At 37.2% G+C, this 19,988-nt stretch overlaps 1 protein-coding gene across 1 annotated transcript in view; it reads right to left on the bottom strand.

The window, feature by feature from the left end:
* Positions 1-5,868: 5,868 nt before the first annotated feature.
* Positions 5,869-19,988, bottom strand: part of LOC136881997 (uncharacterized) — a 90,667-nt gene continuing 76,547 nt past the window's right edge. The window contains exon 4 of the mRNA XM_067154476.2: positions 5,869-7,177. Within this exon, the coding sequence (XP_067010577.2) occupies positions 7,018-7,177 (160 nt within the window). The 3' untranslated portion in view covers positions 5,869-7,017. The remainder of the gene's footprint in view (positions 7,178-19,988) is intronic.

Raw genomic sequence — 19,988 nt, 5'->3', positions numbered from 1 at the left:
TATGCAAAGCTGTCCTTTCTGTGTAGCAGCAAATTTTGCAAGAAAAATCTTGCAGGGTGTTCCATGATAATAGATGCAAAACTCATTACTTTCACAATTTCAACCATTCAATCAGTTAACGCCTAGAAGAAGGATCGGTGGACTAGCATCAGGGCGAAGAAAGAGGAAAACAAGGGAAATGGTCTGTGGTTCACAGCACATCAATAAAATGATGGATCTCCTCCAGTTTATCGATAATTGGAACCGGCTACTAGCACGAGGAGAATAGACTATTCTCGTAAAGAGAAGTAAAATGATTCCATATGTTCCAGATGTAACGTTTGCATACATACGAGGGTGCTACAATATACAGATAAAGAAAGCACACATCTATAGTGGACCTCGTGTTTTTGTGGGTGCAATGACTGCTTCGAGGTAGTTATTGAAGGAGAAACTACGAAGGATGAGGTTAATGTAATGTTGCCCACTTATTTTCACTGCACCATTCAGTTGGAGATACATATTCTGTTAAATTCAGCAGGAAATTAATTTCGTTTGGCTATTTCCAGCCAGATGCAGCCGTTGTAAGGGACAGCACAAACACCCAGCCCCCAAGCCATTGGAATTAACCAAAGAAGGTTAAAATGCCCCACCCTGCTGGGAATCGAACGCGGGACCCTCTGGACCAAAGGTCAGCACACTGATCATTTAACCATGGAGTCGGACAATTCATTTTAATTATATATATGAATCATTTCTTCCTCTTCAATCTGTTCCTCCTCTCCATTTCTTCGTGTAAGCTGTGATGAAATGCATAAGCAGGTGTATCGCAGAATATCTTTAAATATCGTTCTTGCATTTGAAACAAATGTGAGTGTTTTATCTTAAGTTAATTCTAATGAGTGAGTAAATTTTATGAATTTTCTTCAACATTTGTTGCTGGCACATTGGAACATCTTCGTATGTATGAGAACGTCTTGTTATCATCTTACTTCGAGTGAATACTATTATGTCAGTAACAAGTTTAACTTGTTTTAATACTTATAAATGTTACCACAAACCTATTTACATTTTATTAGCATGTATGAGTTTAAATCTCTGATATAGATTTTTGGACAGTTCTAATTGTATAACAGTGTACGTATTTCTATCCTTACCTAGAAACAATTATGTACCTTCTTACATGCAACACATGGCTAATTGTATACCTATATCTAATGTAGAATGAACTTTAATCTTTAAGGTTTAAATATTATAATATGAGCTTTGGCTATCTGGACATGGCTTTGTAACTCTTCCATCTCCTCCAGCATCAGCCTGTAAAGAACATGTGAATATGTTCCATGTTTGAAATATAAGGTAGATGACAAATAATATGTATTTATGTAACATAAAATAATTCATCTATGTTTAGAGAAATTTATTGAGCTTGTGAACAAAGTTTAAACTTATATAGTTTATATATTAAAATAGGAGACAACAGTTACCACCATCTGTCCATCACCCAGTCCTCTTCTAAACTCTGGAATCTCTGCTTTTCCATTGCATAATTCATATCATCTCTAACAATGCAAGCAGACAGGAATAGGTACTAGCATAGTTGGGGACGTGTGGGATCTAGTTATGACAACACAAAAGATGTTTAAGTAACAGAGATTGATATCAGTGGGATACTGTGTAGGTGGGACACTCACTGGAGGGCTATCAGATATTAAAATGAGACTATAGAGTGGGTGTGTGGGAGATCGGAAATGAGACGTATAGATCCCAATGGGTTGGTAAGAGATAGGGATGTGTACTCATGTGGCTTTCACTTAACAGCAGTGGTATGTGTAAGTTAGGGCATTCGTTGGAAAGGATACTGGTGTGGTGATGAGAGGATAGGGAGCTGGAAGTCAAGTAAGCGTGAAATAAGTTGCTACTGTTAAATTGTAGAAGTGAAAGAAATAGATATATATTTATAAGATACGGTATTGTAAGAGGAGTTGATTCATGGTTGAGAAGTGATATTATGGATACATAAATTTTCTCACAGAATTGAAGTGTTTATCATAGAGACAGGATAGGAATGGTAGAGGTGTGAGCATTCATTGTAAAATAAGAATTTGTAAGCTATGAAAAAATTCAACATGAGATATATGAAATTCTAGGTGTAAGACTCGTCTCAAGAGATAATAGGCAACTTGATGTTTTTGTGGTGTAGAGGACTGGAAGGAGTGATGATGACGGTAATGCTGATACTGGTGGGGAATTATTTAATAAGATAAGTGAATAAGTTAATCTCGGATGGACAGCTGAATCGGAAAGTGATGGACAATGCAGTGATGGTTCAAAACTCTGACCCGTTCCAAAGCTCGTGCTAATAATTCCGGCATTTAAGACAGAACACGTCATTGCCGATAAATATGAGATTTCAAATTCATTAAACTGACAATAACCTCAACAATTGCACATGTTAAATAAAGACTAGAACTGTACAACTAGCCACCTAATTAAAAAAAAACACACACACACACACAAAATAAACTAACAACGAAAATAATACCTATTCAGGAAACAAACATGTAAATAATTGCATAAACCAGCAACAACTTGCACAGTACCACTCCGAATAATATCACAAAAGCGACTGAGAGCAAGCCAACCCACGTGGCGACAGCTTCCTTATATGTAGCATCTCTGTTATCGTTGCCATAACAACAGACCACAACTTTATCTCGCCGGTGGCGCTATCTCGTGATCACATCTATAGTTACTAAACTATACTCTCCTTCAGGTCGATAGGGAATCTGTCACCTCGGCGACAGCCCTAAATGACGACGGTTGAAGTGTAGACCGAGCTGGCCCGAGGACATTTGTACAACTTTTCGTCGAACTGTGCGCGATGCAATTTACGTGTAAACTGTGCTCGCTGGCACAGCTTCTCTGCGTTCCTATGCCTCGGGACTCGGCCATCAAGTCTTATATTATAGATTATACTCCCTGTACGTTGTCATTAAAGCATGTACATGTCTTGCTGTGCATTGTTTATTTCTAACAACCTAGCAGTTGACTGTACTAAATCACTTGTTGAAGTTTGCCTACATTAGACTTTACTTTGTTCGCAAGTTCACCTGCATGTCGGAAGTTTATAACAATATTCGTTAGAACGCAATGTATTGCATATTGGATGTTTATAGTTTTCATCGCCATTAAAATACTCTCATCACAACCAGCCACTTGCGTGTAGTACCGTATGTCGCTTGTTAAGTGAAGAATAGGCACGCCAGCGTCTCGAAAGATAATGCTGGTGCAGTGATTCTTACTTTAAGAAATACAGCCAAGAACCAAGCATGAAATATTAGCAGTTTATTAGTGTGTAGAATTTAATGATACTATTTTAACAATTAAAAACAATTTAACCTCTTATTTCTTTGTTTCGCAAAACACGAGTGATGTGTCATTCTAGAAAATAGATACCAGTATTCAATTTTTTGCTTTTTAGAAACGGAATATTTGTCACTACACTCCAATCTTCTTAAGAAAGCCATAATATTGACAACAATTGACATCTCTGTATTTATATGACATATCTTCATATATTATGTCGTCAATCGTCTTCCCTCATCTCTCCACTGAATAATGGGCCGGGATCGCAAGAGAAAAAAATCTGAAAGTTTCAGCAAATCAATGTATTCATCATGTGAAACACGTGTGGTCATTATATTACACCACTTGTCTGAATTTTTTAAAGGAGCTGTTCACATACGTACAAAACTTTTCAGACAGTTTACTTAAACAATAAACTGCCAAATTGTCAATTACAAGAATATTATTTTCTCATATTACAGTGTACACATTTTCACCGTTTCCCACTCAGGTTCTTTAGAAAAGAATCAACCAGTTAAACACAGTTAATTCATTATACTGCCTAATCCATTTGATAATGTATTAACTATAAACACCGTAAGAAAACAAATGTTTCTTAAAGACATTAAGAAGATGATCATTGTCACATTTCCAGATACACCTGAAACTTTGAAGCAAATGAAGTTGCTTTTCTCCCTCTCTTGCAAACTTGACACAGTTCACTAAGGATGGAACCATATTTGCTGTTACAAGTAGCTCGAGAAACTAGACATCCTTCAGCTAAAGGATTCTCAAGAAACAGCCTAATTGTGACTTGGAAATGATTTCAGGGTCTCATACAATTGCAAAATTCTTTCAGTTGTAGGCCTAAGTAGTAGCCACTTGTTTTGCTGTGAGATAGTATTGTTTTGAAAAAAGACAACAATGGTGATGAAAACTATGAATCATCATGGCAAGTATCCCATGCAGACACCAAACAGGCTTTCAGTTTAGCTCTTGTGCAGGCCGTGAATTTACTAAATCCGCCACAATCCTCTACTTGCAACTTTAGTTCTATACATCTTATCTTTAAATCATTAGGAAGCAAGTTTAACATTGTTGTCTTGGTCCCTCTCTACTTCTCTTACCCTCCATGACGAGTCCATTAGGTAACCTATCCTCTTTCATTCGCTTCACATTACTCCACCACTGAAGCTGCTTTATGTGTTCAGCTTCATCTGTTGAGTTCATTCCTAACTTAGCCTGTATTTCCTCACTCTGTATATCTTCCAACCATTGTTTATGTGCCTCCTGTCTCTTCTTAGCCTGTATTTCCTCACTCTGTATATCTTCCAACCATTGTTTATGTGCCTCCTGTCTCTTCTTAGCCTGTATTTCCTCACTCTGTATATCTTCTAACCATTGTTTATGTGCCTCCTGTCTCTTCTTAGCCTGTATTTCCTCACTCTGTATATCTTCCTACCATTGTTTATGTGCCTCCTGTCTCTTCCACATTATCCCCTCTTACCCAAATATCATTAACTCTTGCTGACTCAGCCAGTTCCTTCTTTCTTTCTCTCATAAGCCTCATTAATATTCATAGCTTCCCATCATATTCTATTTCGTTCACCAGATTGTTTCCAAGAAATCCCTCGCCTGTCAAATGGAAGTGGGACTCCGTTACTGCCTTAGGTCTCAGGGTTGCTTTAAAATGTTTTGAACTCTGTGGGTTCTATGAAGCAGGATGCTACCCTTACTTACACATAGCCCAAGTGAGGATATCTCCTCTATTGAGTTAGGGACCACCGGTGGATTGATAGACCTAGCTGCCTGAGCACAAGGAGGGCCATGACTCAAAATATATTCACGATGCCCCCCTCCTTTAGTAAGCTATAAATTTAATTTTTGTTCCATATTAATCCTTTTCAATACAATATAGCATGTGAATAATATTACATCAATCTTGATGTAATTTATTTCTTATATTATCTCCCCCCCCTCCCTTCTATTCCATAGCAACTGGTACCCTGACTCTCAGGACCACTTACTAGGTCACTCAGCTGTTGCCCATGGTTCATGGACTTGGACATGACTACAGTAACCTACACCCATTGAAAAGAATGATTGTTTCGCACCAGTGGATGTTTTGTGGATAAGGGAGGGATATACCAGCAACATCTCGGATGTCATCTGCCAGGCAAATGAGCATTCCAGATTTTTAAGGTACGCATGTAGTGTACTTTTATTATTACGTACAGTATTACAGTAAATACTATCGATCCTTTCGTAATCTGACTTTTCCTGCGTTCTGAACATGCCTTTAGACCCGAAGATGATGGATTAATGAGGTTCCACCTTGTATCCATACAAGTAGAGAAATATTTCAATTTATATTTGTTTCCAAGCTTAAAATAATCTTGATGACTGTAGAATAGGAAAAGATTCAGAGGACTTCCATGAGTGAATTAGGATAATAAAAGAAGCAAAAAATTATTATAAATGTTAGTGATGAAAGAACTTTAATTAAACATTCTCCAGAACTACAAAATTATAATACAACATATATTTTCTATAGATACCTATTACTTTCAATAAATAAAATAAGAGATAAAATCTTTTAACTAAATATTTCCCATAACAAAAAATGTTTTTTTATCTATATTCTCTATAGATAGCGTGATACATAATATTCTCATTATATATAAAATGTATCAATATATTGTACTTTATGACTAAGCTAAAATTTAAGCTGGCAATATGGCAAGCTTAAAAATATTGCAATATGACAGACATCCATAAACCAATAAAACAACTTACAAAGCAGAGAAAAATGCACAATGAAAGTTCAAAATATTTGCATTTTCTCTACACAAAATAAAATAAAACAAAGGTGCAAATGAAGGTATAATAGAATGTTTTTTAGAGTTTCAATGGGTGTTACAAACAAGGTTGCATTATGCGAGAAATATAGCTATTAAAAAAACATCACCACATGAAACTTGAAAAATATTTGTTTTGAAAACTTTCTAGGCTTAATATCAATACACCATATAGCTGCATAAGTTACCAATGTCTTATAGGGCCACTGACAAAACTGATTACCTCTTAAGTGGTCACCTACACCTTCCACCACTGAAAATTGTTTTATTAATGCTGTTCTTCTGACCGTATAGGCCCCAACATGTGGCTGGTTTGAAACTTGGTCTTCAGTTCACAGAAAAATATATGATCTTATTTATAAAAGGTTTTATTGCTCAATTTTCAAAATTCTCAATGTAAAATTTTCACTAAACCATCATTTTGAAAATTATTTCCAGGACAATTCCGAAGATAGAAAGTTTTTTTTTTAATGCAAAAGAATCAACTTCCTGAATTTACAGGTTGCCACTAAGGCTCATTAACAACCTGAACATCAATGGTGAAAGATATTTGCATTTTAAGAGGAAGAAGTTCTTAACACTTTTAACAGCACCATATTTTAACATGGACCCTGGCAATGAACTGGGTTTTTCCCTAAATTCTAATACAATATTACACAACAGCTAAACATAGTACATCATATGAAGGCATCAGCCATCCAAAATGAAGATGTTAATCACAAAGTACATATCTAAAGTAATTTTAATTATACTAGTATTATGCAAAACATAAAAAAATGTACAGAGAAAACTTTTACATTCAAGTTAAAGCCTCCCAAACAATAAAAATGAATCACTCAAACTTAGCCCACAAAAAATTATATTTGAAATACAGAACTGACCTATTTAGGAATAGCTTGTGTTGATAACATTCGGCTATGCACAGTCCAATCTTGCACCACCCTGTACTTTCTTTTCGCGATACAGGTGAACCAGCGGTTGTGTCTCTTTGTCTAAAAGAAAAAATAAGCCCAAAGTTCTGGACAGGTGAAGTATTTCCATCAGTTGTATTCAGAATAAAATAATGCAGCTAAAAACTTGCATTTAGAAGCAACATAACAAATGAAAATCTTGCCTGAATTACCACTTGATATGTTATTTGGTTCCTAAGCAAAGTCTTCATCACTGTTATTATTTCTGAACCTGCTTCTCACTATCATTGAGCTGGTGTTAGGACATGGTTTGTACAATAACACAGCTGACAGCACAACAGATTTCACGTCCCAGCACCGACACTTTGAGTGCTTCGGCAAAGGTCATAGCAAGGAGAAACTACCCTTTATATTGTTTCAGTTTGAACTTCCTAATAACTGCTGCATTCTAGTAGACATTAGATAAAACTACTACACTACCTGAGAGCAAGGGGCAGGAACCATATGGGATACATGCAGCTGCCTATAAACATGGGCACCGTCCACAACCGGGAAAGCAGTGTGCATGTATCTGTACGGGCAGTGTTGAAAGTGTTAAAAACTTTGAAATTATGTCATATTTCTTATCAAAAATACTTTGAGAATGTTTTATTAAAGACTAGTTAAAGATTGAGGTGGAGATTATAAACAGCACTAGGAAGGAGACATGAAAATCTTGTGCAAATATCGTGAAAACTGTACAAGCCATTATGTAAATCGTAAAAGAAGGTTGTATGTATGTATGTTGAGTATTCAGCCCGAAGGCTGGTTGGATCCTCGACAGGTTCACCATTAGCTGTCATAGATGGCCTAGGTGTCACTGAAGAGGCGTACTAGGGAAATGAGGAGAAAGGTAGTTTCACGTTGCTTTCCTCACTGAGCCAGAAGTTGCTATTGCACATCATTTCACTTCATGGTAAATAGGAAAAATCTATTTTATTTTACACTGGAAGCTGAATGTCCTATCTCAAGAATCAACTAAATTGTGAACATGACTGCCAAAATGAATAACAAGCTTTAGATCCTTTAGAACCTTTGAAAAGAAACAGATCACTTTCAAATGTAAAGCTGCACAGATAAACGCAAATACACCGACATCTATTGAATGCAAGATAACTGACTGTAACGAGAATTATTGCGTGTCAGACTTATATTAAGCAAAACATTTCACAAATTACAAACAAAAACTCTGGTATGTGCAGGCCTAGTCTAATAACCTTAAATGCGTAATAAAATGTCGTAAGATAATAGGCACTGACCGAGCAAGGAGAGGAAGTGAGCCTGGGAGGGTGTCTACTAACTGACCAATCACATGGAGCCGCATTGCCCTGGTAAATCCTCTTTGTACGTACTCTCCTGTTTAAAAGCCTCATTTTGCTGCTACAGGCTTGTGTTCTCACAATGTTGGTACTCCTGTGTGCTGCATTATGGTGTCGAAGGATGTACATTAAAAGCAGCAGCAACTCGAGACCAAATTCAAACCTGCGCAAAACATCTTACTTAATTTAGACACGTGTAGACATTCAACTCGATAAAAGAGATGATTGCATGGAACAAAAACGAATACTGTTCGGCGAAATGTGTGTGTAGAAGGCATACGTCTGTTTGGAGCTTCTGTTGCATTCCGACCGGGTTGTCCAGATTAAAATAATGTCTATGTATTCACCGCTGCTGATCACACTAGCCATTGGCCATAAGCAGACAATAAATATAGTGCGGCTGTACCATACACCGGCTTAGAACTATGAGGTAACATGCTGTGAGTGTGACTCTGTTTCTTATCTCTTCATATTCTGACGTAACCTGCCCGCTGGCAGTAGTTCTCCTGTTAAAATCAGTTGGTAGACACCCCACACATCACTTATGCATGTGGGACATTTATAAGTAGAAAGTACGGCGTCCGTGAGCCACCTGGTACATGCAGTTGGTACAAAAATATGTAAAATCAAAAATATTTGTTTTGTTGTAAATCCTACCTTGTTATTGGCTAAAACAGTATATAAGGAGAGTTGTCCTGCCTTAGGACTGATTGGATTTGCTTTGCCTGTAAGGCAACTTGCATGGATTCCCTAGTTTTCCTCATAAACAAAATTATTTCAGAACCAAGCACGCAGACACACACTGGTTTATTTTCGTTATATTTTATCAAACTGATGGCTGAGAGTTTTGAGTTACTAGTAATTAGTTGATGATAGGAAGGGAACAAAAAATAATGTAATATTACAGTTGTGAGTATAGCATACATTTTTGCACCACAAATGTTAAATATGTCTTCCCTGCCTCCCACACACCTGCCTCCCAGAATATGAATTTAAAAATATTGGTGCTATCTTTTTTAAAAATATAATTTTCTTCATGTTGCACCGGCACACATAGGTCTCATGGTGATGGAATATGAGCTCCAGGGGTTCTGAACTTTTGAGCGTAGGTTGGCGATCACGGGGCCCTAAGCTGAGTCCTGGCATTGCTTCCACTTACTTGATTAAGGCTCCTCACTTTCATCTATTCTTTCCAACCTCTTTTGGTCAACTCTTGTTCTTTTCCGACCTGATAGTATTACGTATGAAGGCCTAGGGAGTCTTTCATTTTCATGCCTTTCACAGCACTTGTCTTCTTTTGGCTGATACCTTCACTTTTGGCTGATACATTCATTTTTCAAAGTGTCGGACTGCTACCTTTTTTCCTTCTGATTAGTATTATATAGAGGATGGTTGCCTAGTTGTACTTCCTCTTAAGACAACAATCACCACCTCCACCATGATGGGATATGAAAGGGCTAGGAGTGGGAAGTGACCATGGCCTTAACTGGGGTACAGCCCCAGAGTTTTCCTGGTGTGAAAATGGGAACCACGAAAAACCATCTATGGTGCTGCTAATGGTGGGGTTCAAACCCACTATCCCCAAGCTGACAGCTTCAGGACTTAAGCCACACAGTACTATCAAACATTGGTCAAATAGTCTATGAAGATCATATCAAGACTAGGTTGGTGTGACGGAGCCTACAAGAACAGCACCCAGTACAATTGGACGTGGCAAGTACGGAAGGAACACTGCATAATGTTATGGAGAACAAGGCCTACACAAATAAAAGAGAGTGAAAAGAGTACAGAGGAAACTGGAACTGTGAACAGATGATAAATAATCCTACCCAATACCATACTCTTTGACTTAAAACAAAGATTTGCATACTGTAATTGTTTTTATTTCTCATGAAGAAAGGCGTTTCTTTTCCACCTAATCTACACATTGATATCAGTGGCGGCTGGTGGTAACTGAAGCTGGGTGTTGCAAGAACATCTTCAGTGTCACATTTTTATAGCTTGTAGAGTCCGGCTCCATGGCTAAATGGTTAGCGTGCTGGGGTCCCGAGTTCGATTCCCGGCAGGGTCAGGAATTTAAACCATAACTGGTTAATTTCGCTGGCACGGGGACTGGGTGTATGTGTTGTTTTCATCATCATTTCATCCTCATCGCGACATGCAGGTCGCCTACAGGAGTCAAATTGAAAGACCTGCATATGGCGAGCCGAACTTGTCCTCGGACACTCCCGGCACTAGAAGCCATACGCCATTTCATTTTCATAGCTTGTAGAAATAACAAGAAACTCTATTACCGTTAATTAATGAACTACATTCCTACTAAAACTGCAATACATCTGGAAATTACAACCCAGGAAATAAGAGGCTAATTGTACACTGTAACTACAGTTACTCTTATTTTAATGTTATCGGCATTACGTCCCACTAACGACATTTTACGGTTTTCGGAGACGCCGAGATGCCGGAGTTCTTTTACATGCCATTAAATCTACTGACATGAGGCTGACGTATTTGAGTCCCTTCAAATACCACCGCACTGGGCAAGGATCGAACCTGCGAAGTTGGGGTCGGAAGGCCAGCGCCTCAACTGTCTGAACCACACAGCCTGGCATAGTTACTTTTGCCTCACTTGAATTGAACATTTGCCCTCCTGTTTTTCATTGAAGCAAGACGTTGTGGGTGGTCTGGTATGGCGTGGAAAATAAATTACTCAGCAAATTGGCCGTGCGGTAAGGGTCGTGTAGCTGTGAGCTTGCGTTCGGGGTATAATGGATTCGAACACTACTGTTGGAAGCCCTGAAGATAGTTTTCCGCGGATTCCCATTTTCACACCAGGCAGATGCTGTGGCTGTGCCTTAATATTAAAGACACGGTCGCTTCCTTCCAACTCCTAGCCTTTCCTATCGCATCATCGCCGTAAGTCCTATCTGTGTCGGTACAACAAAAATTAAACTTCTAAATTTAAAAAAATGAAAATGGATTACCTTTGGGAGAGGAGAGGAAGTAGGAATGAAATAATGTCCGCATAAAGGCGCAATCTAACAGGGACATTTGGAACTGTTTCTCGATAGGGGACTTGCTAGCCTCGTGCAACTCCCTGAGGCTGATACTGGCGAGCATGCTACCTGATGCTATGCAGGCTTAGGCTCGCCCCTGCTGAGGTACATTGCACCGTGCTGTCCGCTAGGGAGTTGTCGTAGGAAAGCAAACTCCCTGAGTTTGATTCGAAGCCAGCAGCGTTTGTTGGTCCGTTACGAAGCATTAGTGCAGCGAACGATCAAAGATGGTTGATTTTAACAAGTTTTCGAATACATGTTAGGTATATTCAACTAAAACATTGGAAGAAAAGACGACAAAAAGTACAAAATTATTGGGAGTTGTGCAACCCTGCAACAATACCACGCACCGCCCCTGATTGATATGATGAAATTGCCATAAATTCATTTAAGAAAAAAATTTTGGACTAGTTTTGATCGTTATACGATCATCTTCAGCAGTTTTTAGAAGTCTAAGATTAGACATAGCAATCATGACATAAATGGAATTGCTTTATCATCACACTAGTGACCATTGCTACTGGGATATTCCTCAATTGTGATGAATTTCTTATTAATAATAATAATAATTATTATTTTAAAAGATCATATCATGCATACATTATCATTATAGACTGTTATGCCTTTCAGCGTTCAGTCTGCAAGCCTCTGTGAATTTACATAATGTCGCCACAATCCTTGATTTGCAACTAATGCTGTGGCCTCATTTAGTTCTATACCTCTTATCTTTAAATCATTAGAAACCGAGTCTAACCATCGTCTACCATGGTCTACCTCTACTTCTCATACCCTCCACAAGAGTCCATTATTCTCCTAGGTAACCTATCCTCCTCCATTTGCCTCACATGACCTCACCAGCAAAGCTGGTTTATGCATACAGCTTCATCCATCAAGTTCATTCCTAAATTAGCTGTTATCTCCTCACTCTGAATACCCTCCTGCCACTGTTCCCACCTGTTTGAACCAGCAATCATTCTCACTACTTTCATGTCTGTTACTTCTAACTTATGAATAACATATCCTGAGTCCACCCAGCTTTTGCTCCCGTAAAGCAAAGTAGGTCTGAGAAAAGACCGATGTAAAGATAGTTTTGTCTGGGAGCTCACTTCCTTCTTACAGAATACTGTTGATCACAAATGCGAGCTTTACTAATCTTTGATGCAATCTCACTTACTACATTACCATCCTGGGAGAACACACAACCTAAATACTTGAAACTATCAACCTGTTCTAGCTTTGTATCACCAATCTGACATTCAATTCTGTTGAATTTCTTACCTACTGACATCAATTAGTTTTGAACATACTTTTAAGTTAAATAGAATAGAACTGCCAAGTTAAAACACAGTTAATTTAAATGTATATTTAATGTATTTCAATCTTGACCAGCCTACAATTAACAATCAGTTCAAAAATCTCCACTTGTTCTTGACAACACAACCTGACATCAGTTACAGTACGTGGAAAGTATTGAATGGCTGGTTTTTATTAAATTATCATTAAAATTCTATGCCTAATATCAATTTAGCCTTCGAAAGGCTAATTTTCATACCATACTCATTGCACCTATTTCAAGTTCCAAAATATTAGACTGCAGGCTTTCGGCACAATTTGCCATTAAGACCAAGTCGTCAGCATAGGCCAGGCTGCTTACTACATTTCCACCTAACTGAATCCCTCCCTGCCATTTTATACCTTTCAGCGGATGATCCATGTAAACTACGAACAACAAAGGTGGAAGATTACAGCCTTGTCTAACCCCTGTAAGTACCCTGAACCAAGAACTCATTCTACCATCAATTCTCATTGAAGCCCAATTGTCAACATAAATGCCTTTGATTGATTTTATTAACCTACCTTTAATCCCATAGTCCCCCAGTATAGTGAACATCTTTTCCCTCGGTACCCTGTCATATGCTCTCTCTTGATCTACAAAACATGAACACAACTGCCTATTCCTCTCGTAGCATTTTTCAGTTACCTGGCACATACTGAAAATCTGATGCTGACACACTCTCTGTGGTCTGAAACCACACTGATTTTCATCCAACTTCCTCTCAACGACTGATCGCACCCTCCCTTCCAAGACGCCAGTGAATACTTTGCCTGGTATACTAATCAATGAGATACCTAAATAGTTGTTGCAATCCTTCATGTTCCCTTGCTTATAGATAGGTGCAATTACTGCTTTTGTCCAATCTGAAGGTACCTTACCAACACTCCGTGCTAATTTTACTACTCTGTGAAGCCATTTCATCCCTGCCTTCCCACTATACTTCACCATTTCAGGTCTAATTTTATCTATTCCTGCTGCTTTATGACAATGGAGTTTATTTACCATCCTTTCCACTTCCCAAAGCGTAATTTCACCAACATCATTTTCCTCCTCCCCATGAGTTGGCTGTTTGCAACACCACCAGGAAGATTTCCTTTTACGTTGAGAAGATGTTCAAAATATTCCTTACACCTCTCCAGTGATTCCCTGGGATCTATTATATGAGTTTACCTGAATTTCTTAAAATACTGTTCATTTCCTTTCCCCCCCCCTTTCTAAGATTCTTTATTACTGTCCAGAATGGTTTCCCTACTGCTTGACCTAGCCTTTCCAGGTTATTACAAAAATCATCCCATGACTTCTATTTGGATTCAACATCTATTTGTTTTGGTCTGTATCATTCATCTACATACAAATCCCTGTCTGCCTCAGCTCTTGTTTGGAGCCATTCTTGATAAGCGTTCTTTTTATGTTTACAAACTGCTCTCACCTTATCATTCCAGCAAGATATTCACCTTTTCCCATCTTACTACAAGTTATAAACCTCTTTATTGTTCCGTATTGAAAAGTGTTATAGTTCAAAGATAATGAAGTTATTTATTAAATCACCTGTTCAATACTTTACATCCACTTTTAAGTGGTTACATAAATATAATAATACTTAATATATTTTGGGACATGTTTTGCCCCTAATTTAAGGCATCTTCAGCCTGAAATACAACGTTAAAAATTTACACATATTATTAAAAGATACAAAAAAATCGGCCTTTTATCCTAATTTACTAAAAATTGGTACACTTAATGTGAATAATACAATGATAAAACATGTTATTGGAGCATTGTCTATGGTAATTCTAAAATTAATGGGTCTGAGACTAAAACTTGTTCTTATAAAATTATGTGGTTCTAATAAAATTGGTTCAAATAACAATTGGCTGTTATTTCACCAAATGTGATATTGCGTATTTTGCCAACAAAATTAGGCATTAAGACAAGCACACAAAATTATGTCTTGCAAACAATGTGTTTAGGGCTGCTTTTAATGTTGTAAACATGAGGATATAAATAATGAGGAAACGGAAACATCAGTTGATTATCATATAAAATGTAGCCCTTTATATAGGTAATACTGTAGGGAACCTTTGGCAAGAGAAACCAGTAGTATTCTGGAATAATGTTGTCTGTAAGAGAAGGAAAGGACATCTTAAAAAGGGTAAACACACGGAGAGAATCCTTTGATTAGAATAGATGAGGACTTAAGTGCTTTTTGTAAGCTGTTACACATTATCTTTTGTTGCGTTAGTAACCGCCATTCTGTTGGCTCTGTTTCTCATATTGTATCTTCTGGAGAGGTGGGCGTGAACTCGAAGGGGAAGGGAATGAGGAGTGTGGAAGGGAAGGGAGGAGAGGATGGGTGGAGGTAACTGTGCAGCAGTTGATGAAGGGGTGGAGTTATCAAATTTGATGGAAGTAGGCCTACTATTCGAAGATATGGAAGGAGCTTTAGAGTATAAAGAATTAAATATATTAGGGATGCTAACTTTATCTGAACTATCCATATTTAATAATTTAGGCATTAATTCATGTAATATACTTTTAATGTCTGTGAAGTCATTAAGATTCTGATCCTTATTATACGCCTGGTCTAAATAAATATATAAGCTTTCTAGTTTGTTTAACATTCTTCCTTTTTCTATATTTCTAATTAATGCTATAGTGCTATTAAAACAATGTGCGTGTTCTGACAGCTCTCAGCGTGGTAGTAGGAGGTGGCAGTTACTATGGCAACCGGTACACGCCTCCTGTTTCAGCCAATCCCAGCTCGGCATGCACTCTCCCTTTTCCTACCCCCGCTGTCTGAAAGCTTCGTGAGGCGGTCGGTCCGAGTTCCACGTTGCCAATATAGTATACCGTAACACATGTGGCTGGGCTAACAATGTCTACTTTGAGAGATATCATTGTCTGTATAGTGTGTTTTTTTAAATCAACTAAATATTATAGTGCTATTGTGTTCATGTTAATAAGTGTATCGTTATCGAGGCTGGCATTCTAGTGTAGTGTACCAATATAGTATACCGTAACACATGTGGCTGGGCTAACAATGTCTACTTTGAGAGATATCATTGTCTGTATAGTGTGTTTTTTAAATCAACTAAATATTATAGTGCTATTGTGTTCATGTTAATAAGTGTATCGTTATCGAGGCTGGCATTCTAGTGTAGTGTAAATTATAGTATTGTGTAGTATAGTGTAATTTTAACACCGTCTCATTTACTGAATTCAAAATGTTGCAACCCGTTCAGAGCGCCGCTAAACACCGAGGGCGACCTAGAATGCATTCACCTAGAAAAAAGGCAAGCGTAATGGAGAGGCATGGCTTCGCTATACGTGGTCAAGTTCGCGATATGGTATGTGCCTTACGGGAATATTTTGAGGCTGAAGGGATAAATGGAGGCCCACTGATAGACGTTAACAAAGTTGTAGAAAGAACAGCAGCAGCTTTAAAATTTCTCAAGCTACAGTAATTAGAATAGGGAAAGAAAAAGAAAAGAAAGAAAAGGAGCCTTGGGAAGAAGGTGAAGGGGAAAGAGAGGGAGTGGATGTAATTGGACCATCACATGACAGGTTATCAACACCGGGCAAAACCCGACTCATTAAAGCCTATGAGGAAGGTGAATGAGGAGTTTGTCTTACGATATTTGAGCTGATAAAATTACTGCTGAGCCATCTTGGAATAATAGCAACGATATTTAACGTTTTTCTAACTCTTTCATGATCGCCGTTAATGGATATTATTTTCCGCAGAGCCTAGCGCAGAACGAGAGCTGTTGACTGTGATGTAGTAACTCATGCCGGATCATGTGGCAACACAGCGCTCCCACTCCTTTGTTCGGCGCCACGTGCTGCGAACTGTCAGAACACGCACATTGTTTTAATAGCACTATAGATCTTTATCTATGGATTCAAATTGGTGGCCAGTCTCTCTCAAATGCAAGCTCATCGCTGAGTACTTTTTATGCTTTTCCGCATTAACATGTTCCATATATCCTGTCATAAAGCTTCTTCCAGTTTGTCCAACATATGAATAATTATACTGTGAACATTTAAGTCTATATACTCCCAATCCCAAGTAATGATTTTTGTCATAATTTACTCTATTATGATTAAAGAATATGGATTGGCTTGTGTTAGTAGTTCTAAATCCTATATTAAAATTATGTTTTTTTAAATATGTTAGCAATCTGTTGAATAGCTGGATTGTTATAAGTGAATATAGCAAACTCAGTCTTTTTGGTTTTGTCTGGTAGCAGGTTCATTGATAACCTGTTCTTAATTTTATTGATCAGTCGATTGATCATTTGAACTTTGAAACCATTCGATTTAGCAAGGGTTCTAATATAATTTAGCTTTCTCTTCAAATTTCTGGATGATAGAGGAATTCTAAGCATTCTGTATATTGGACTGTGGAAAGTTGCCTGTTTTTGTGAATTCGGGTGTAATGAGGAATTGTTTATAGTTGTAGATGTTTGTGTCGGCTTTCTAAAGAGTTGGAAATCAAAGGTGTTACCTTTATGCATGGCTGTTATATTTAGAAAATTCAACGAGTTATCTACCTCGTCCTCTTCAGTAAATTTCAAATTGGGTTCGATTTCATTTAACTCATCTAAAACTTCTTGGCTATTGGTGACCTCTTTGTTTATAATTACAAATGTATCGCCTATGTATCTCAACCATAAATAAATTCTTTTAATTTTTGCTTTTATTTCATTGTGCTCGATTGAATCCATGACTAGGTCTACAAGGATACCTGAAATTGGATCACTCATTGCTAATCCATTCTGTTTATAAATCCTATTATTAAAAGAGAAGTAACTATTATGTAATACAAATTTTTATAATCTAATTAATTCCTCAACTTCCAGTTTACTAAGCCCACTGTGTTTACAAATATTATTGTAAATAATATTAACAGTTTTTTTCTGTCGGAATATTCGGAAACATATTCACTACGTCAAATGAGCACGTCGCCTGATTTGGACCTATACCAAATTTATTCAGAATGTTACACAGTCAATGGAATTTCTTAGGTGTTGCTTATTATTAAAAGTGTAATGTTTTTTCAGAAAGTTATGGATGTATTTGGAGACCTTATACGTGGGACTATTTCGGCAATTAATTATTGGGCGAATCGGAAGATCTCTTTTTTTTTTTTTTTTTTGTACTTTGGGCAATGCTCTAGTTACTGGGAGCCTAGGATTCATATTGACAAGTTTTTTCCTTGTTTGGTAAAAAGAAATATGGATCTTTTAAGTAAAGCCTTTAAGTTGAGTTGTACATTAGCTAGTGGATCTTTAGTCATTACATTGTCCAACACCCGGATTGATACAACTTTATACTAGTTATATTCAACACGATATCCCTCGGATTAATGCAGCAATATAGTACTTACACAGAAGACTGCAACCTTATACAAATTTCATGTGCATGAGCACATTTTTATACTTGTCCAGTGGTCAATTGAGCGATAAGTATCATTATTTTTGTTATCAATTGCGCATGAAGGCTGTACATAATCATACACTTTACGTCCAACATTCAGATTTTAATCCTCTGTATATGTATTTTTCACGCATTATGATGAATGTTAGAAAGATTTCAGACCTATTTGACCTTTATAAAAGGACATTTTATGTTATTATTGCTATGTTTCTTTCTTAAACTTTATCTTGTAAAAACTGCTGACAACTTCATCACATCAGTGTATTGATTAGGTTGAAAATACAATCTTTTTCTTAATAAGAAATGAAGTCATATCCATGAACACAGGCCTAAGAATGAAGTTTACTGCATATACTGTTTTTGTTCACACAGACTAAGATGTACCACATAACTGAGGTGAGGCCTCCCTGCACCTAGATCAAGGCTCCTACTGTTATTACTAATTATAGAAACCATTCTGTAGGCGACTTTTTTTTAGAACAGGTACGCATGGACTTTTATTTGTAGAACTTTTGCTCTACAATTCTTGCACATATAATACTTCATGCATATCTAATTCTTTAGGTCGCATAAGCTGAGACATTTTTCATGTTGTGTCATTGTCAAGGGATTCCACATAAACCATTACTAGTCAAAGTTTCCTTCATCACAGTCCAATATTTAATATTTTAAAGAAAACTTCAGGCAGAAGCAAAAACCGTATAAAGATCTGTCCAGTGGTTCTCGAGTTATAATAACCTATCACACACACACAGTGTATGTAGTGATATTCATCTCAAGAATCAAGTGAATACACTTTTATGCGGTAAAAACGAAACTAGGTGGGTTTTATTAATTTCTTAACGCAGAATTCGAGAAAAAATTAGTTTTGGCGAATCAAGCCTGGTTTGGTGGCAATTTTACAAAATATTCTTTGGTTCTTACGTAAAATTGTTGATACGTAGTATTGATTAAATTTGATATATTAATGTAAATTTCAGCTTGCAAAACGTAATCATATTTTTCATGCATTGAATACACATAAATGCTGCTTTGTAAGCAAGTAGATAGTATGTATTAAATTTTTAATGCATATTGAAATTTGTGAAACTGAAACATAAAGCGCCTATTTAGTTTCGACTGTACAGTTGCTTTTAAATTAATATAACCGTACCTTGAATAAAAATTACATGGTTAAACATATGTAGTTTTATTACTTACATTATGTGCAGATTAGATTCACACCTCCGTCGTATTCCGTGGAATTTCCGGGTTTTTGAACTTCTTGAATGATCTCTAGAAAGGTTGTCTCGTGTAATCGACCAACAGTAATCGGCCATCATATTCACATCCCAACGTCCCTGATAGCGTCGTTCTGCATCTTTGAGATCCTGGTGAAACCTTTCACCTTGTTCTTCACTGACAGCTCCTAAATTTAGAGGGAAATAATCCAGATGCGAAGCTAAGAAATAAAGCTTAATGCTCATATTACAACCGAGTTCTTTAAACTTTACCAACATTTTCCTTACAATTTCTTTGTATTGAGGGTCTTTAATGTTGCCAAGGAATTTAGACACTACCTCTTTGAATGCGTTCCATGCCTTTTTCTCAATTTTGGTCATCGTGTCTGTGAAAATTTTATCCTCCATCTGTTTACGAATCTGTGGTCCATCAAATACGCCTTATTTGATTTTTGCATCTAATAATGAGGGAAATTTAGTGGA

Source organism: Anabrus simplex, chromosome 10 (assembly GCF_040414725.1).
Source record: "Anabrus simplex isolate iqAnaSimp1 chromosome 10, ASM4041472v1, whole genome shotgun sequence".
In the NCBI taxonomy this organism is placed as follows: Eukaryota; Metazoa; Arthropoda; class Insecta; order Orthoptera; family Tettigoniidae; genus Anabrus; species Anabrus simplex.
This window is presented reverse-complemented; position numbering and strand designations above follow the sequence as displayed.